A 17,095-nucleotide genomic window follows, 5' to 3' on the forward strand; every position below is an offset into this window, starting at 1 on the left:
TTGGTTTTCCAGACAGGAGAGCCACGGAAATCTTTCTTCATTGCCAGGAACTCCTTTCTATTACCTGAGCACTTGGGAGAGGGATAATTCCCAATGCCACTGGGGGAGTGGGGCAGATAAATTGCACTGGGGCTGGCAAGCCGTTGGAGAAGGTTTGATGGGCGAGAGAAGTCCTGTGGTTCATCAACCATGTTATAAGGTATGCCATAATTATTCCTATATTTTAAATGGGGGGTTGATGCTAAGAGACAGGTCTTTTGTAAAAGGCATACATCATATTCACAACCGATAAGACGTTTAAGCTGGGGACCTTTTCCTCAGCTCAACAGTACACAATAGCCCTAGACCTGCAAGGCCTCTAGACCGGGCACAACAGTACACCAGCTCTAGACCACATGACTGGATCACACGGACAAGTACACCAACAGACCTGCAGGGATGGCAGACAAGCCGTACGTACTTCAGACATCAATAAAAGGGAGACAAGCACCGCAGAAGAAACACGGAGAAGTAACACACGCTGGAGAGCTGATAACTTGTGTATACGCTGAATGTTGTTTTTTTAGGGGGTAAAGGGTCCAAGTGCTAATGGCTAAACAGATCTGGAAAGCTAAAACAAATCTTAATAGCATGAGATATTGGAATAGTCACGGATGGGCATGGAAGACAGCCAAGTAGCTGCAGAAGCAGGTTGTCTGAAAAGGGTTCCCGAAAGCCACGCCACACATTATTATTATTATTGGGGGGGGGGGGGTTTGGGGGAGAGAGATGGCTCCGGATTTGAGAAAAGATGGCTCAACAGGAAATTGCCTACCCTAGGCAAAAGAAGGAGGATCCCAGATTTTCAATGGTTAAATTTGAATAACCCAAGATAATGCCCGAGGGTGCAAGTAGGAGGAACTGCTCATGAAAGAGATTTGGAAGCTGTTGAACGAGTTCGGACCAGAACAGGGTATTAGGATAACCACAGCTGGGTAAGACGGGGAAAGCCTCTTATTTAAACTTATCACCAATAATTGGGGGGGGGGGGACCACAAATTGTTGGAAGTGGAAAGTTCAATTTTTCGGAAGAAAAAGGCAGCATTGAAAACTATTAAAACAGATCACTATCAAGAACAGGGTGGGTGCATGTCAAGTGTCAAAGGCCAGGGTAAAGAGGTGCTCCTTCAGCATATTTCTACTAGGAAGAAACCCTTTATGTTGTCGTTTCTGTTTGAACCAAAATCATCTGCTTATTATGTATACAGTGGTACCTCGGGTTAAGAACTTAATTCGTTCTGGAGGTCCGTTCTTAACCTGAGGCACCACTTTAGCTAATGGGGCCTCCCACTGCCGCTGCGCCATTTCTGTTCTCACCCTGAAGCAAAGTTCTTAACCCGAGGTACTATTTCTAGGTTAGGGGAGTCTGTAACCTGAAGCGTCTGTAACCCGAGGTACCACTGTACAGCTCCATCACCGTATGTGGCACTTTGGAATAAAATAAGCATCCTGCAAAGAGGCAGGGCTAGTCCCAAAGAGCTCAGCATTTCTATATACACTTGAAAGGGAAAGGGAACAGAAGGGTTAAGTCTCCTTCCATGGACAAACTGCAGTTCTATACATACGTATTTGCCAAGCATCAAGTCCCTTTGTGCTTAGTGGGGTTTGCTCCCTAGTAAGTGTGCCTTATGATTAAAATAAAGAGATCACCCTTACATACAACGCTTAGGATTTTCCGCCACTCCAGCCTATGCCTGCCATCATCCCAGCTGATTTGTGTTTCCAAACTGACATGTTCACTATTTCTTTATTATGAACTTCATACTGAGCAGCTCTAAAGCCCACCCCAGGCCCTGCTAACAAGTCTCTCTTAATAGGGAAATGCATAAGACCGAGCCTGGCACCTCCTACGGGCAAATAATTTTGCTGTGTGACAAAGCGACGATGGTCCTTGAAATGGAAAAACAGCAGCAACAACTTTTCATTTTCTCTGGAACTTGTAGTTTGCAGAATGAATCTTATAGCACGGCCAATGTATTCATTTATTTTAAGAAGACCCTACTTGTTCTCTCCCTTTCAACCGATTTCCATTTAAGTTATTTGTTGCTTGGTCAAGTCGGACTTTTAGGTTGAAGAATAATATAAAAAGAATAATTATGAAGGCTTGGGTCATGATAGAAGAGGAAGTGACTGGGGCGGGGGGACATTTTCATTTTCACGGGAATATATATATCTATATCTAACAAGTTTCCAAGCCTCCTGATTCCCTTAAGGTTGCCAAACTCATGGATATGCTAGGTTAGAATGTGCATAGATGAAAGGAGGGTGTTGAGTTGAATCAAGGGATGGGGATTCTTCCCATACCCAACCCGCCCCCTCAAAGCCTTACCCTCTGGTGTGGAAGACTCCTTTCTGCGGCTTGAGGGAGGAGCAAGCAGACTGATGGGCGTGGGCTGGTGTTCTGGTGATCGGACTATGGCAGACATGATGATCTGCTGCCTGGCCGTGGCAGGAGTGGATGGGTGAGGGTGGTCTGTAATTTTCCTATGGGCAGCTACAGATACACATAAATAGTTAGTCAACTCCTCCCCGGCACGAGGAGCAGCCGTGGTTCTAACGCAGCCTTAAGAGTTACAGCCTGCAGCAAAGGTGTTGCTCTATTGGATCCTCAACAGCAAACAGGGGGGAAGGGAGGGAGAGGATGGGGGGGGGGAAGAGAAAAAAACATTTCACTGCTACAGAAAACACACAAATATGAGACACGCGTTTGGACTAAAAACGGCCCTTCTCTCCAGATGCAACTTTTCAGTAGCCCCCTACCTTCCTCTCGAGCAGATCTGAGCTCGATGCGCGTTTTCTGAAGGGCCTCCTCCAGCTCAGCCGAACGGGCCTTCTCCTTCTCCAGCGCCACCTTCAGCTCATTGTATTGCAGAGGAACCTGTGTGGGTAAACAAGGGTCCTCTTTCCGTCGACTAAACAGGCCCTAGCAACAGAAACACACAGACAGCTCCTAACTCCTAGTAAGTGACGGTTTAAACTAGGGGAAGGGAAACCTAACTAACTGCAGACCAGAGGGTCTGGTGGTATTCCTCATCTCGATAAAGAAAGAGGTTAAGGTGTGGCAGTGGGGAGAACGTGAAGCTCTCCCCAACTCAAATTGTTTTCGAGAAGCTTATCCGGGCAATTGCTATCATTTTCCGTCCACCTCGACGGAGAATTCTGTGGGTGGCACCCAACTGGCGCTAAAAACTGAAGTGGCATGCTTGTTCTGCTGGTGAAATCTTTTGCACCAGGGGAACATCACTGTGCAAGGGAATGCATAAGCAGGCTGCTGGTAACTTTATTTCACAATAGATTGAGCAATCTGTTGTGCGGAATTGCGTCAGCGGACGGAGAATGCTGCGTACAGCCCTCCCATCTCCACTGCCGCCTCATCTCTGTCTAAGAGCTTGTCAGTAACAAAGGTGACACCTGGCTGTGATGAACCTGAACAGCCACTCCTGCCCTTATTTGCAAACACTTATTTCCACGGTTTGTTCCCGCATTTCAGCATAAAAGCAGGGAAAGCATGCACTTTCCCCAAATGGTTCTAAGTGGGTTCGCTCAGAGAAGAAAGAGCAAAATACTCCACTGTCATGTGCCGAAACTGTCTTTACACCATCCTCTTTTAGCTTGGGCATGTTTTTCCTTCAGGTTATGGCTTAATATCAAGACACCGCAGATAATCATTTAGGACAGGTTCCAAAGACAGACTTCAGGCACACGCAGGGGGCTTGCGCACACCCAGCAGGATTCTGGGGCACACAGAACTAGCTGCAAGTGTTCTTTGGACTCCAGCCTTAGGTTTATTTATTTTTTGAACACCGTGTGTAACAACCGCCTGATTCCTCACCTTTTTCTTTTTGGCTGGCTGGTCCATCTTTGCTTGCAGAAAGTCAATGAGCTTGGTTTGTTGTGAAATGGTGCCCTCCATTTTCACCTTTTCATGGGAATAGAGAACCTTTGAAGTACAAAAAAAGGATGAAAAGGAAAGATAGAAAACAACAACAACCATATATTGTGACACATGTCCATGTAGACAGCAAAACAATCCCAGTGGAGGATGTGTGAAATCCAGAGCAAAAGGCACTGCCTCTTCTCACCTGGATATTTTCTAGCTGGTACTCCAGGTCACTTCTCTCAGTCTTCAGAAGATCTGCCCTATCCAAAGCCTCTTGCAGGCCTTGAGTCAGGCGAAATATGTGATTTTTCTGTAGATCCATTTGTTGCTGCAGCTTTGCTTGCTGTTGGTAAGAAGGAGAAATCCAGATTCTTTAAGTCAGGGATAGTGAACTTCAGACTGAGGAGGGCAGGTGTCGGAATGTGGCCCTCCAGGCCTCTCTATATGGCCCTCAGAACTCTCCCCAGGCCACCTAGCCAGGTCACACACCCTCACTGGCTCTGCTTCACACCCCCAAGTGTTTTTGCCTGACTGGCATGTGTCCTTCAACTCCACTAATGCTTCTTGGATGCCTGAATGGAGATGAGAGACGGCTGTGTGAGTGTGTGTGTAGAAACTAGCCTGCTGCATGAAGGTTAAATTTACATTCATTGGCCCACCCACTTTTGCCCACCACTGATATTGGGCCTTTGGAAGAGGTTGCTCAGAAGGGAATGTGGCCCCCAAGGAGGCTTACAAAAGGAATAAAGCAGTAAAATTACCAATAAGAACAGTTACAGCAGCTGCATTAAAATATTCAAAGCATAATAATTGAAATCAACAATAAGCTGAAAACAGATCAAAACACTTTCCAACATCCTACGTATCTGGGTAAGCTTGTCTAAGCAAAAATGCCTTGAGCAGGTGCCTAAATTACAGTGAAGGTAGCTGCCTGATGTCAACAGGCAGGGAGTTCCAAAGTGTGTGGGTGCTGCCACACTAACAGATCAATTTCTTACAAATGCAGAACTAGTATTAGTGTCACTTCTGCAGATTAAAGCGGTCGAGTGGGTATATCAATGGGGGGAGATGAGTTCAGTGGCTTTTGTAGTGGCGGGGTCTCCCTTCCCTGAGACCCAAAAGGTTTACAAAATACTAAAAAAAAAAACTTTCAAAATAAAAGAAGTAAGGATTAAGAAAAAAATATGCATGAAGTATACAGAATTATTGAATGTGGAACATGGGCTTTTGTGGTGCAGGAGTATTCAAACACATTCATCTACCCTTTCCTTGTCCACAATGATGGAAGAGAGTAAAAGAGAATATATTCCTATTAGAGGATCTGGTAATATTCCAGTGTTCTAAATCCCTTTTGGCCTTAAAACTATGCCCATGCAGTCTGCATTTTAAATAGAATCCTCTGCTTTCCCAAATGCACAAAAAAATAATAATCTAAAGACCGATATACAGAAAAGGTCAAAGTGGTTGTGACTTGGCAATAGAGTATTATTAACCGGCATAAATACACAGCAGTGTCATTTTACTTGCCTTTCCAGCTGCAGACTTATTTATTAAGGAAGAGAGGGGAGGCAACACTTGGGGGTTAAAATCAGCTTCCAGGCCAAATGAGCAGATCTCTACCTCAAAACCTAACAGTGCAATCCTCTACATGTCTACTCATAAGTAAACCCCATTGAGTTCAATGGGATCTACTTCCAGGGAGGTGTATACAGCGTAAAACAGTTATGCATCACTATCTGGGATGGCTTCTCTCAAAAAATATTAGGAGCTGAAGTTTGGTGAGATGCTGAGAATTCCCTGCTAAGTAACCGCATTCCTGCATCTCCCACCCGCCATCAGAGTACAGGCTGAAGGCAAATGACACATACCGCCTTAAATGAAGCTAAGTGAGCCTGGGACTGATCAGTGCCTGGATAGCTGACTGCCTGGGGACCACCAGATGCATGCCCCATGATGAAAGCAAAGCAGGATATAACAGCAAGCAAATATGTGCATGCATAAAAATTGTAATTCCCAGGGAAGATGGAGTTATTATTAAACCAGTAAAGTCTGTGGTGTAAAATACCCGCTGTGTGAAGCTGGGCGATTTCATAATCTCTCCCAATACAGTACGGATGAATGGCATCTCATTATGAGTTGAGTATTACCTCTTCCAGAAGCCTCTGCTTGAGTTCACGCTCCGTCTCAAGCTTCTGTTGCAGGCTACGCGCGTTCATCTCCAGCATAGCATGCTTCTTCTCCAAATCATTAAGCTAGATAGAACAGATATATTGACATTAACACTTCCTTCCGCACTGGGAACAAACTGATCCTTATTTTTAAAGGATCTCCATCATTTTTCTTAACTTCCAACAGGCATACAAAGCTGCCTTATACAGTGGTACATTGGTTGTCGAACGAATCGGCTCCCGAACGCCCCAAACCCAGAAGTGAGTGTTCCGGTTTGCGAACGTTTTTTGGAAGCTGAACGTCCGACGCGACTTCCGCTTGAGTGCAGGAAGCTCCTGCAGCCAATCGGAAGCCGCGCCTTGGTTTTTGAATGGTTCCGGGAGTCGAATGGACTCCCGAACGGATTTAGTTTGACAACCAAGGTACCACTGTACCGAGTCAGACCATCAAGTCCATCTAGCGGGGCATTATCTATCCTAGCTGGCAACAGTTCTCCAGGGTTTCAGGTAGGGAGTCTTTTTCACAGCCATACCTGAAGATGGCGGGAACTGTACCTGGGACCTTTGGCGTGCAAGGTGAATGCTCCAACCACTGAGCTATGGGTCCTCCCCTTTGCTCCACACTCAGCTGCCCTAAAGTCTCCTAATTTCTTAGAGGACTCCACCCTTTCTCCCATGCTGACCTGTTTAACTCCCTCTGGGAACACCTAAGTAGCTTCATTTCTCACTTCCACTGGATAGCTTTAATAAAGGATCAAATTCATGGAGGATAATGGCTACTAGCCATGATGGCTATGCTCTGCCTCCACGGCTGGAGGCAGCAACGCTTCTGACTATCATTTCCTGAGATTCGCAGGAGGGGAGAGGGCTCTTGTGCTTGCATGTCTTTGACAGGCATCTGGTCAGCCACTGTGAAGATGCTGGACTAGATGGGCCACTGGCTGATCCAGCAGGCTCTTCTTATGATCTTATGTTTCTTCTTTTCTAGGAGGCCTCCAGCTTAATACAACTTCACTGCCTGGCAGATGGCCTTCTTGTTAAATACCTCCAGCCAAGATCACCTCCCTAGACATTCAGTTCCACTCTCAAGCAGCTCCTATGTCCCCTTCCTTCAGTTGCCTCACTCCACACCTCTTTAATATTTAGGCTATAAGCTCCATGAGAGCAGAGGCATGTCTCTACAAAACATATTATATATTCAATGCAACGCATCAAAGAAACAGTAACTGTCACACATGAAAAGAGTGATTTGCATTCATTACATCTAAGCCAAATTAAGGTGAACTCTGGCCAGACTTTTGGCATTTCAGAGCTGTAATTATAACATGCTAAAAAAAATTATTATTTTTTTGGCTGTGATGTAGCCTCTGGACCAACTGATTTTTGTCAATTCTGTATGATGGAAAGGTGCTTAAAAAAACAACTAACCTTGTCGGAAAGGCTCTCAGCCTTGAGTTTTTGCTCCTTTAACGCTTGCTGGAGAGCCAGGATTTCTGCTTTATGTTCTTTAACAGCAAGCTCCACCACCTGACGGGATTCAGTGATGCGCTGATCTGCTCGCACTCTGCATTAAAAATGAGAAATACGTTTTCTTAAAAGGCTCCTTTCCTGGGAACTGATTTCTTCCAAAGATCCCATGGTATCAGATGGGATCAATGGGTAGGAACTGTTCCAAACTTCTGCTTTAAAGAAAGCCATCATTATATGGCTCTCCCCGTACCACATAACTTATCCACACCTGCTGTGCTGAGAGCGATCCAAGTTGCCACAGTGAGAATCTGGAATCAAAGCCTAGCGCCATATGGCACTACAGAAGAAGACAGTTGGCAAATCACCAGAGTGGCCACTTTCCAATTCCACATCCCTTGTATAAGCATAAAAAGGGATCTGTAACTCAGTATAATCCATATTAAAACTAGGGCAGGCCAGGACTTTAATCTTTGTCCCCAGCTTTCACGGCCGCCACTCATGAGCTGTGAAAGTAGAGACATGAGTGGAGATGGCTTCCTGGATGCCTGCTGATGTCAGTTGCCATTTTTATTGCCTCAGAACAATGAGTTGTGTTGCCATATCTCTCTGAGAGACATTTGGGGAAAATAAACATGTTGGCCAGCAAAAGGAAGAAGGCTGTAGCCCTGCCTTCCTCCCCCAAAAGGCAAGTTTCCCCACACTTTCATCAGAACCCTCCTTCTGAACTCAGGCAGGTCCTTTTGGCATTTCAAAGCCCTAGTTAAAAGATTCCTAGTTTGCAGCTCTGTGGATCAATTTGGATTTCACCCAAAGGAAATTGGAAGCTAACGTGAATATTTAAGCATAATATGCTTAAGCATAACAAGTCTTCAACCAGTAGTCAGGCCACCATTATGGACCAGTTGTAGTTTTAAGAGGGTTCCAAAGGCAGCGCCCCCCCCACCCCCAGCACATTGAGGAACTGTAACCTGGATGTTGAGGCTCCAGTACTTTGGCCACCTCATGAGAAGAGAAGACTCCCTAGAAAAGACCCTGATGTTGGGAAAGATGGAGGGCACAAGGAGAAGAGGACGACAGAGGATGAGATGGTTGGACAGTGTTCTCGAAGCGACTGGCATGAGTTTGGCCAAACTGCGGGAGGCAGTGGAGGATAGGCGTGCCTGGCGTGCTCTGGTCCATGGGGTCACGAAGAGTCGGACACGACTGAATGACTGAACAACAATAAACCTGGATGTTGATAAGGCATGGACCAGGGGTCCCCAAACTAAGGCCCGGGGGCCAGATGTAGCCCAATCGCCTTCTAAATCCGGCCCGCGGACAGTCCAAGAATCAGCGTGGTTTTACATGAATAGAATGTGTCCTTTTATTTAAAATGCATCTCTGGGTTATTTGTGGGGCATAGGAATTTGTTCATATTTTTTTTTTCAAAATATAGTCCAGCCCCCCACAAGGTCTGAGGGACAGTGGACCGGCCCCCTGCTGAAAAAGTTTGCTGACCGCTGGGATGGACGATGGTGGGCAAATAAATTTGTCCCAAAGGGGATGTAGTGCACCAACTAAGTTTCTGCACCATCAGCTGTAGGTGCCACCTGAACATTTAACTGAAGAAGAAGAAGAAGAAGAAGAAGAAGAAGAAGAGGAGGAGGAGTTTGGATTTGATATCCCACTTGATCACTACCCAAAGGAGTCTCAAAGTAGCTAACAATCTCCTTTCCCTTCCTTCCCCACAACAAACACTCTGTGAGGTGAGTGGGGCTGAGAGATTTCAAAGAAGTGTGACTAGCCCAAGGTCACCCAGCAGCTGCATGTGGAGGAGCGGAGATGCGAACCCAGTTCACCAGATTACGAGACTACCGCTCTTAACCACTACACCACACTAGCTCCCACTGAGTCCGTTCCAGCAGCAAATTCCTGGTTGAGGCCTTGTGAAGATTCTGTCCCCAATGGCAAAGTCAGAACCAAATAGTTAAGGATGTCAAATGAAGAGGAAGGCAAGCCCTTGGACACCACTTCCAGTTCATAAAATTAGAGCAATCTGCATGTGGCTGCTTGTTCTGGGACAGAACTTCAGAGCTGGCAATACTTCTAAGTACCAGTTGCTCGAAGCCACAACAGGGGAAAGTGGTCCTGTTTGCCAGTTTCCCACAGGCATCTGGCTGACCACTGTCAGGACAGGATGCTGCTTTAGATGGGTCAGTGACCTGATCCAGCAGGTTCTTATGTTCCTCCTCAACCCTGTACAGTCGTACCTTGGATCCCAAATGCCTTGTGAGTCAGACATTTTGGCTCCCAAACGCTGCAAACCCGGAAGTGAGTGTTCCGGTTTGTGAACGTTCTTTGGAACCCGAATGTCCGACGCAACTTCCATGGCTTCCGATTGGCTCCAGGAGCTTCCTGCAGCCTATCAGAAGCCGCGCCTTGGTTTCCGAATGTTTTGGAAGTTAAATAGACTTCCAGAATGGATCCCGTTCGACTTCCGAGGTACCACTGTATTTACTTATTGCTTTATATTATGCAGAGCTCTCCAACAAAGCATGCAGAAACAAAAGTCCATACCTGCTTTGTTTCTCTGTATCCAACATTCTCTGCAGCTCTCGAACCCGACATTCGAACTGGGTCTTCTCGTCCCCCAGAACACTCCGCCAAGCCTCCCATTGGCGCTCCTTCTCAAGCAGTTCGTCATTCAGAGCCTCCAGATCCATCACCTGCTCTTCAAGCATCGTGCAGGTTGTCTTTAAGGCCTCCATCGTCTAAAAACAAAGCCTTTCATCATTTTTCTACCTCCGAACCACTGCAAAAATAAGCCCTCTTCATGATGGCGTTCTAGAGCGAAACCTTCCTAGATCAAGATACACACACACACACACACACACACACACACACACACACAGAGTCTGAGCCTCTCCAAGTATAATATAAGAACACAGACAGACAGTTTGGCTAGTCGCACTCACTCTTGTCCTTGGCCCAGAGGCAGCTAAAACAAAGGAAAAGGAAGGATCAGGGCTATGGGGGCCGGTGGTGTTCTTCAAGGTCAAAGAATGGGTGCCATAAGAACAAGTAAAACAGACTACAGTCATACCTTGGTTGTCAAACAGAATGCGTTCCTGGAGTCTGTTTGACAACAAGACGTGTCTTCCGATTGGCTGCAGGAGCGTCCTGCAGCCAATCGGAAGCTGTGCTGGATGTTCGGCTTCCACAAATCATTCGATAACCAGAACACCCACTTCCGGGTTTCAAACGTTTGGGAGCCGATTTGTTCAGGAGCCAAGGCGTTTGAGATCCAAGGTATGACTGTAATAGGAAGTGGTCTGCAATGGAGCAACTGATGCAGCTGTACCCCTGACTTCCAGGGGTGGGGCGGGAATCTGACCTAACTGAGCTGAGACTAGTAAAGGTAAAGGGACCCCTGACCATCAGGTCCAGTCGTGTCCAACTCTGGGGTTGCGGCGCACACCTCGCTCTATAGGCCGAGGGAGCCGGCGTTTGTCCGTAGACAGCTTCCGGGTCATGTGGCCAGCATGACAAACCCGCTTCTGGCGAACCAGGGCAGCGCACGGAAACGCCATTTACCTTCCCGCTGGAGCGGTCCCTATTTATCTACTTGCACTTTGACGTGCTTTCGAACTGCTAGGTGGGCAGGAGCTGGGACCAAGCAACGGGAGCTCACCCCGTGGCAGGGATTCGAACTGCCGACCTTCTGATCAGCAAGCCCTAGGCTCTGTGGTTTAACCCACGGCGCCACCCGGGTCCCTAAGCTGAGACTATTTGTTGGTAAATATTTCTATTGAATAGTTTTCTGAACAGAAAAACAACAAAAAGCAGAATCACTGTACTTTTACTGTAATGGTGTTCACTGTGACGTCCCATTGATTAACTTAGAAGAGTAACTTTAATTTTGAGACTTCTGCAGAAGAAAAGGGAGGGCTCCCCAGCAAATGTCTGTTCCTTTTTTTGCCTGAAAAAGCATAAGCTAAAACACACCCAGCATGCTCTTCCTGCAGCTCTATGTGGCAAAGAACTATGGTAGTGGTGTGGCCAATGTGCCTTTCAAGGAAATGGCTGCCCCAACTGGCTTCTTGTTGGAAATCTCCTTTATTTAATTTATTTTCTGCCCTTCCTCCCAAAGGAGTCCTAGGCAGCAAACACAGTAGTGTTAAAACATTTTAAACACATTTGAAGGAATTCCAACATAGATGCAGACAAACACCTGTGCTTGAAACGCTTGTTAGAAGAGGAAGGTCTTCAAAAGACAGTGCCTGATATTTAATGGGAGGGAATTCCAAAGGGGAGGGGCCACCACACCAAAGGCCGGTCCTCTTGATAAGGCCCTCACCTGCATATCACAGTGATCAGTTGGGTATTTAAGGAGTGAGATGACTTTTCAGGTATCTCTGATAAGCTTCAGAGAAACTGCAGAATCCCCCAGAAGTACAAAAAAACATTTGTGTTGTGCCGTATAATCTTTACTGCTCTGACATCAAATGTGGTCGTTATTTCAAGTCAAAATACTCCATGAAATTGCATCTGTTTTCTGCCCTTCAGTTAAAACCAGGATTAGGTTGGTTTATAAACAAATTGGCAAAAATATAGCAAGTGATAAAACAAGAAACACATTAAAGAGGCAGTGTAAAAAAAGCCAACAACCCAACACCAAAATCCCACCAGCAATTTGAAAGCCTGGTCTGAAAAAAATGAAAAGCACATGGGAAGCCCCCTTTGGGAGATAATTTTTTAAGTGTGTGTGGTGGTGTGAAGACAGATGCTTGAATAGATTAAATGGCTCCCTTCAGTGCCTTCCTCTGATCCTAAGGGCTGAGGAAACAGGAACATGAGATGGTGAGCTATGTCAATGGGGACATGTCTCCTTGTGGCACGCTCTTGTGCTTATGGATAGAATCTCTTGTGTTCATTAGCAATGTCTCATACATATTTCTTTTCCATTCAATTTTACTGCGTACAAAGTCTACTGCCAATCAGACAGTTGACTAGACCAGTGTTTTTCAGCCACTGTTCCACGGCACACTAGTGTGCCACGAGATGTTGCCTGGTGTGCCGTGGGTAAATTACTTTATGTATAGTCAATATAGGCACAGAGTTAATTTTTTTTAACATTTTCTAATGGTGGTGTGCCTCGTGATTTTTTTCATGAAACAAGTGTGCCTTTGCCCAAAAAAGGTTGAAAAACACTGGACTAGACAACTTGCTGTTGACTCTAAGTGATGTTCTGCTGTCAGTTTGCCTTAATAGCAGCCGCCAACATTTTGGATGCTCCTCCTGTATCTTTCTGGGTAAGGTTCAGACTATGGATAAATAAAAGCTTCACAACAACCACTTTAGAAGTTAATATATTTTTTAAAAAATCAGATTTTCAAATACCCCTCCATAGAACAGTTGTGTGAAATTCACCAAGCAAAGAGGCTCAGTAAAATCTTGCCACCATCACGACAGTACTTACTGGTACAGAGTACTGGCATCTCTCTTTTTGCTGCCTATGGCAGTCGTTTTGTGCTGGCACCAATGGCACTTTTATCAACGTATGCATACCAGCACCTCATTTTTCCACTAAGAAAAGCACTATACCGTATATAAAACTGTCTTGGTTAATTAGGTGAAATATTAAAGCAAGCCAAAGTCAGGTGTGGTTTAAGCGAAATATTTACTTCTTGTTAATTAGAAACTTTGCACGTGCTCAAAATAATGGTATAGTGAAGGGAACTGCTACTTTGCATGCAAACCCATTACAACTTTAAAAGGTAAAAAAATCAACTTGAAAAAGAGGAAGTCGGGCAAGATTAGATGGCAACGACGGTGCCTGCCATCAAGAAACCCCTCTGGAAAGTTTCTAGTCTCTGCCTTCATGTTAACCAGACCCAAACCTGGCAAGTTCTGTGTAGTACTGCTGTACCCCACACTATGAAAGACTGTATCATAAAACTGAGTTTTGTCTTAGCAGATTCCATCTGTTCCACTGTCTGACTTTAGAAGGGGGGGGGGGAATAAAGTTCTCCAAATTATACAGATAATTTGTATTCTTATATAGTAGTTACGGCTTAGATAATTTGTGTTTTCGTGTTTTGCATGCATACACTCATTCATGTTTGCATGTACATTTGCTTTAACAACAATGCTTTTTATATCATTTCATTTTCACTTCGATTCCTGTGACTTCGTCCTTTGGTTACTTTGGGGATCCCCCTCCTCTGTTTTCCTCTCCCTCGACCCTATATTTTGGCCACATATTTTGTCCAACAGGCAATACTTTAGGTTATTCTGCTTCTGTTGTCCAATTCTGGCACAATCTGATTCAGGATTCGAAACAAAATAAAAAAAAAATTCCTTCCAGTAGCACCTTAGAGACTAACTAAGTTTATTATTGTTATGAGCTTTCGTGTGCATGCTATTCAGGATTGTGTGCTTTTAATTGTGAGACGAGAACTAGCAATAGGCGAGTCCTGACCCTGAGGAGGAGGTAAACCATCAAAGCCCTATGGTCCCATCTCACATTTAGACAAAGGCCTTGAAAAAATTGGTCTTTACAATGCAAATTCTGAACACCTACTTGCTTCTGGCTGGTCAGCTGCATCTCTCGCTCCGTGATCTCGCGACGGAGGTGGTCTACCTCGCTTCGCAGCTGCACTACCTCATCATTTGCCCCCGAAGCCTCATCTAGCTGTTTGGACAGGAAGAAATTCTGGTTGTTCAGCTCAGCGTTGTCCTCACTCAACTGATTCAGCTGCTCTTCCAAGTCTGTAATCACCTAAATAAAAAATAATAAGCCAGAGAGCCTAAGATAAATGGGAACTAAGGAAAAAAGGTTAACAAGCCCAAGATTCTTAAGATAAATGGGGACTAGCCAAGTCTTTTTGAAAGTCAAACTTCAAACTCTAAAGAATGGGTCTCTGTAAAGCTCAGTATACAGTATTGTAGGCTGATACATACCTAACAGATACACACAATGAAAGGTACTTTGAAAATCTGGGGACTTCAGGGAGAGGAACGCAGCGGACCGAACCGAACGTCTTCTGTCGGCAAGTTGCCGATGTGAGATAATTAAGACAAATCTTGGCTATTGAATTCACTCTGGAGATGAGTGAACGGGGATTAACCTCTGATGCTCTGATAAAGCCATGAGTACATTGCCAAAAGATTGTTGTGCAACTGACTGTACAAGAGCCAGCTGTAGCACAAGCCTCTGCTAGCACAACCGTTGTGTTCGATTCCTTAGTTGCGCAACCTTTAAACTCTGCTGTCTGCTCTTGCACTAGCAAACAGGGAATGTCAGATACAGCCCTAAATTGCTGCATCTAAAAACACCGAGGAAAGGATTTTTCAGCAAGTAAAAATTGCTCGTACTGTCTGCACCTACCCAGTTTTAAGCGGATGTAACTCAACTCGCTTCACTATTGAGCATCACCACACTGCTCAGGTTCGCACTTCTTGGCTTTAGGAATATCCATTCTTCCCTTGGTCAACTTTTAAACTTTGTCATCCGCTAGCACAAGGGATCTCACCCTAGCGGACAGAGAACGTTGGATACGGACCTTTGTCTTCGGAAGAGCTAAGTTTAATTCAGCCTTAAGGTATAAAATGCATTGCATTGTAAGTTTTTGTGTCCTATGGCATGACTTTGAGAGCAAAATCCAGGAACTGGGAGTCCACAGTTAATGGTCTTCTCCCCAAACTTGCTGCATGGTGATAAAAGGGCATAAGCAGATTGGTTTCTCTCTCCAAACGTTACACTACGCTATCTGAGGAAAGGTGATGCTAGCTTTCAAAAGAGAGATTTTCATAATAAACAACAGAGAGCTCTTTGAAGAGAGGTGCATTATCCGGAATGCCACTCTCTTAAAGCGTGTTTTTTTAAAAAAAGAAAATCAAGCAGAAATCGCAAACCACTAGAAAAAGCCACAAACACTGATTTAACAAAGACTGGATTTCTAATGTCAGCAGAGTTAAGGACAGCAGGATGAAACGTGAGGGGAAATGTTTGGCAGCACAACAGATTATAAGAGGAAAGTCAGTATCAGCGTTAAAATAAGATGTAAGAACCAGGCAACAATGCTTTTGTGCAAACAAGTGATGTCCAATATTTTAAGCAGTACTGTAGCAATCTGGAAACATCTCCCCGCCCCCAGCAAAATGCTGAATTCAACTATCTCATGTTAGTACACAACTATATTGGGACAGGGGTTGGGGTTGGGAAGAGAGAGATAGAAACCAAACAAAAGTATACCATTTTGCTTAACACAGAAAGTCACAGTAACTCTCGAATAAGTAAAGCATGGCTTTCTTTTAGTACCTGCTCACACTATTCCACTACAGACAGAGGCAACACTCGCTATAACCACGGGAACAGATTTTAAAAAGCTGTTCTAAGACACTGGTCACCTACTGGTCTTCTAAATCGCAGCCACAGCCCCAGTAGCATTATTATTATTATTATTATTATTATTATTATTATTATTTAGTAGTAGTAGTAGTAGTAGTAGCAGCAGCAGCAGTAGTGAAGTTTAAGGGAAAGAGTTTAAGGAGAAGAAGGGAGAGGGAAGAAAAGGAAGAGGAAAGAAAGAAGTGAGGGTGGGAATATATAACAGGAAAGTACGCCCCATATTACCACTTAAATGTGGACCCCCTCCATTTTAAAAAGGAGACAATCCCCTTTCTTATGTGTAACTTAAAGCACACTACTGTAATGTTGCACAACAAGAAAGGTATAGTACAGGTGTGTCCAACAGGTAGATCGTGATCTACCGGTAGATCACTGGACGTCTGCGGTAGATCCCTGGGGCCCCCTAAAAAAGCTCAACATTTTACCTTCTCCCTGAAAAAAGTTCAACAACTTTGACCTGAACCCCAAAAAGGGGGTAGATCACTGCCAGTTTTTAACTGTGAGTAGATCACAGTCTCTTTGGAGTTGGCCACCCCTGGTATAGTAGAATAGGTATGGGTGGGAATTTTGTTCTTTAGAAAACATACAACGCTGATAATATCTTTCAACTGGTGGTTTGGAAAAGTTGCTGGGAGAGGATGAGGGGCAGCAGCGGGTGGGGTGGGGTGATAAATTAGGGGAAAGTGCTTCTTCAATGTTGCAAACAAATACTGGTTTGGACTGAATGTCTTCATCATGGGATAAAAGGGTCTGTACGTTTTATCCTGGTGCACTGGCTTGAGCTGTTTGAGTTAGGATCCCACAAGAATACCCTTTGCTCCCAAAGATGACATTTAATTTAATCGCACAGAATAAATTACTGATTTCTAGCACCATACAGGAGGACTTCTTCCCCCTCTTCTCTTCTTAAGAGGAAGGTGTCTGTGTTAAAACGAAATCACTGCAGAGTACAAGGCTTTTTCTTCCAGATATTTTGATCCAGGAATAATCAACATGGTGCCATATAGATGCTGCTGAACTACAACTCCCATCATCCCTGAACATTAGCCAATGCTGGCTGGGGCTGGTAGCAGTTTTAGCCCATTAAATCTGGCAGGCACTATGTTACCTAATCCTGTCCTAGTCCAACTGCTTGTGACTTATCAA

General features: G+C 44.8%; 1 protein-coding gene across 9 annotated transcripts in view; it reads right to left on the reverse strand.

The window, feature by feature from the left end:
• Positions 1-17,095, reverse strand: part of CIT (citron rho-interacting serine/threonine kinase) — a 99,832-nt gene that overhangs the window by 16,850 nt on the left and 65,887 nt on the right. For 6 of the 9 annotated variants that reach the window (XM_033136044.1, XM_033136041.1, XM_033136046.1 and 3 more), the window contains 8 exons: positions 14,120-14,317; positions 10,114-10,307; positions 7,516-7,651; positions 6,067-6,171; positions 4,122-4,262; positions 3,872-3,979; positions 2,800-2,962; positions 2,369-2,533 (listed from right to left, as the gene is read on the reverse strand). In XM_033136044.1, coding sequence (XP_032991935.1) covers positions 2,369-2,533; positions 2,800-2,962; positions 3,872-3,979; positions 4,122-4,262; positions 6,067-6,171; positions 7,516-7,651; positions 10,114-10,307; positions 14,120-14,317 — 1,210 coding nt within the window. The remainder of the gene's footprint in view (positions 1-2,368; positions 2,534-2,799; positions 2,963-3,871; positions 3,980-4,121; positions 4,263-6,066; positions 6,172-7,515; positions 7,652-10,113; positions 10,308-14,119; positions 14,318-17,095) is intronic. The other 3 variants (XM_033136047.1, XM_033136045.1, XM_033136049.1) reach the window with 2 other exon arrangements.

The sequence above is a fragment of the Lacerta agilis genome, chromosome 17 (genome assembly GCF_009819535.1).
Source record: "Lacerta agilis isolate rLacAgi1 chromosome 17, rLacAgi1.pri, whole genome shotgun sequence".
NCBI classification, from domain to species: Eukaryota; Metazoa; Chordata; class Lepidosauria; order Squamata; family Lacertidae; genus Lacerta; species Lacerta agilis.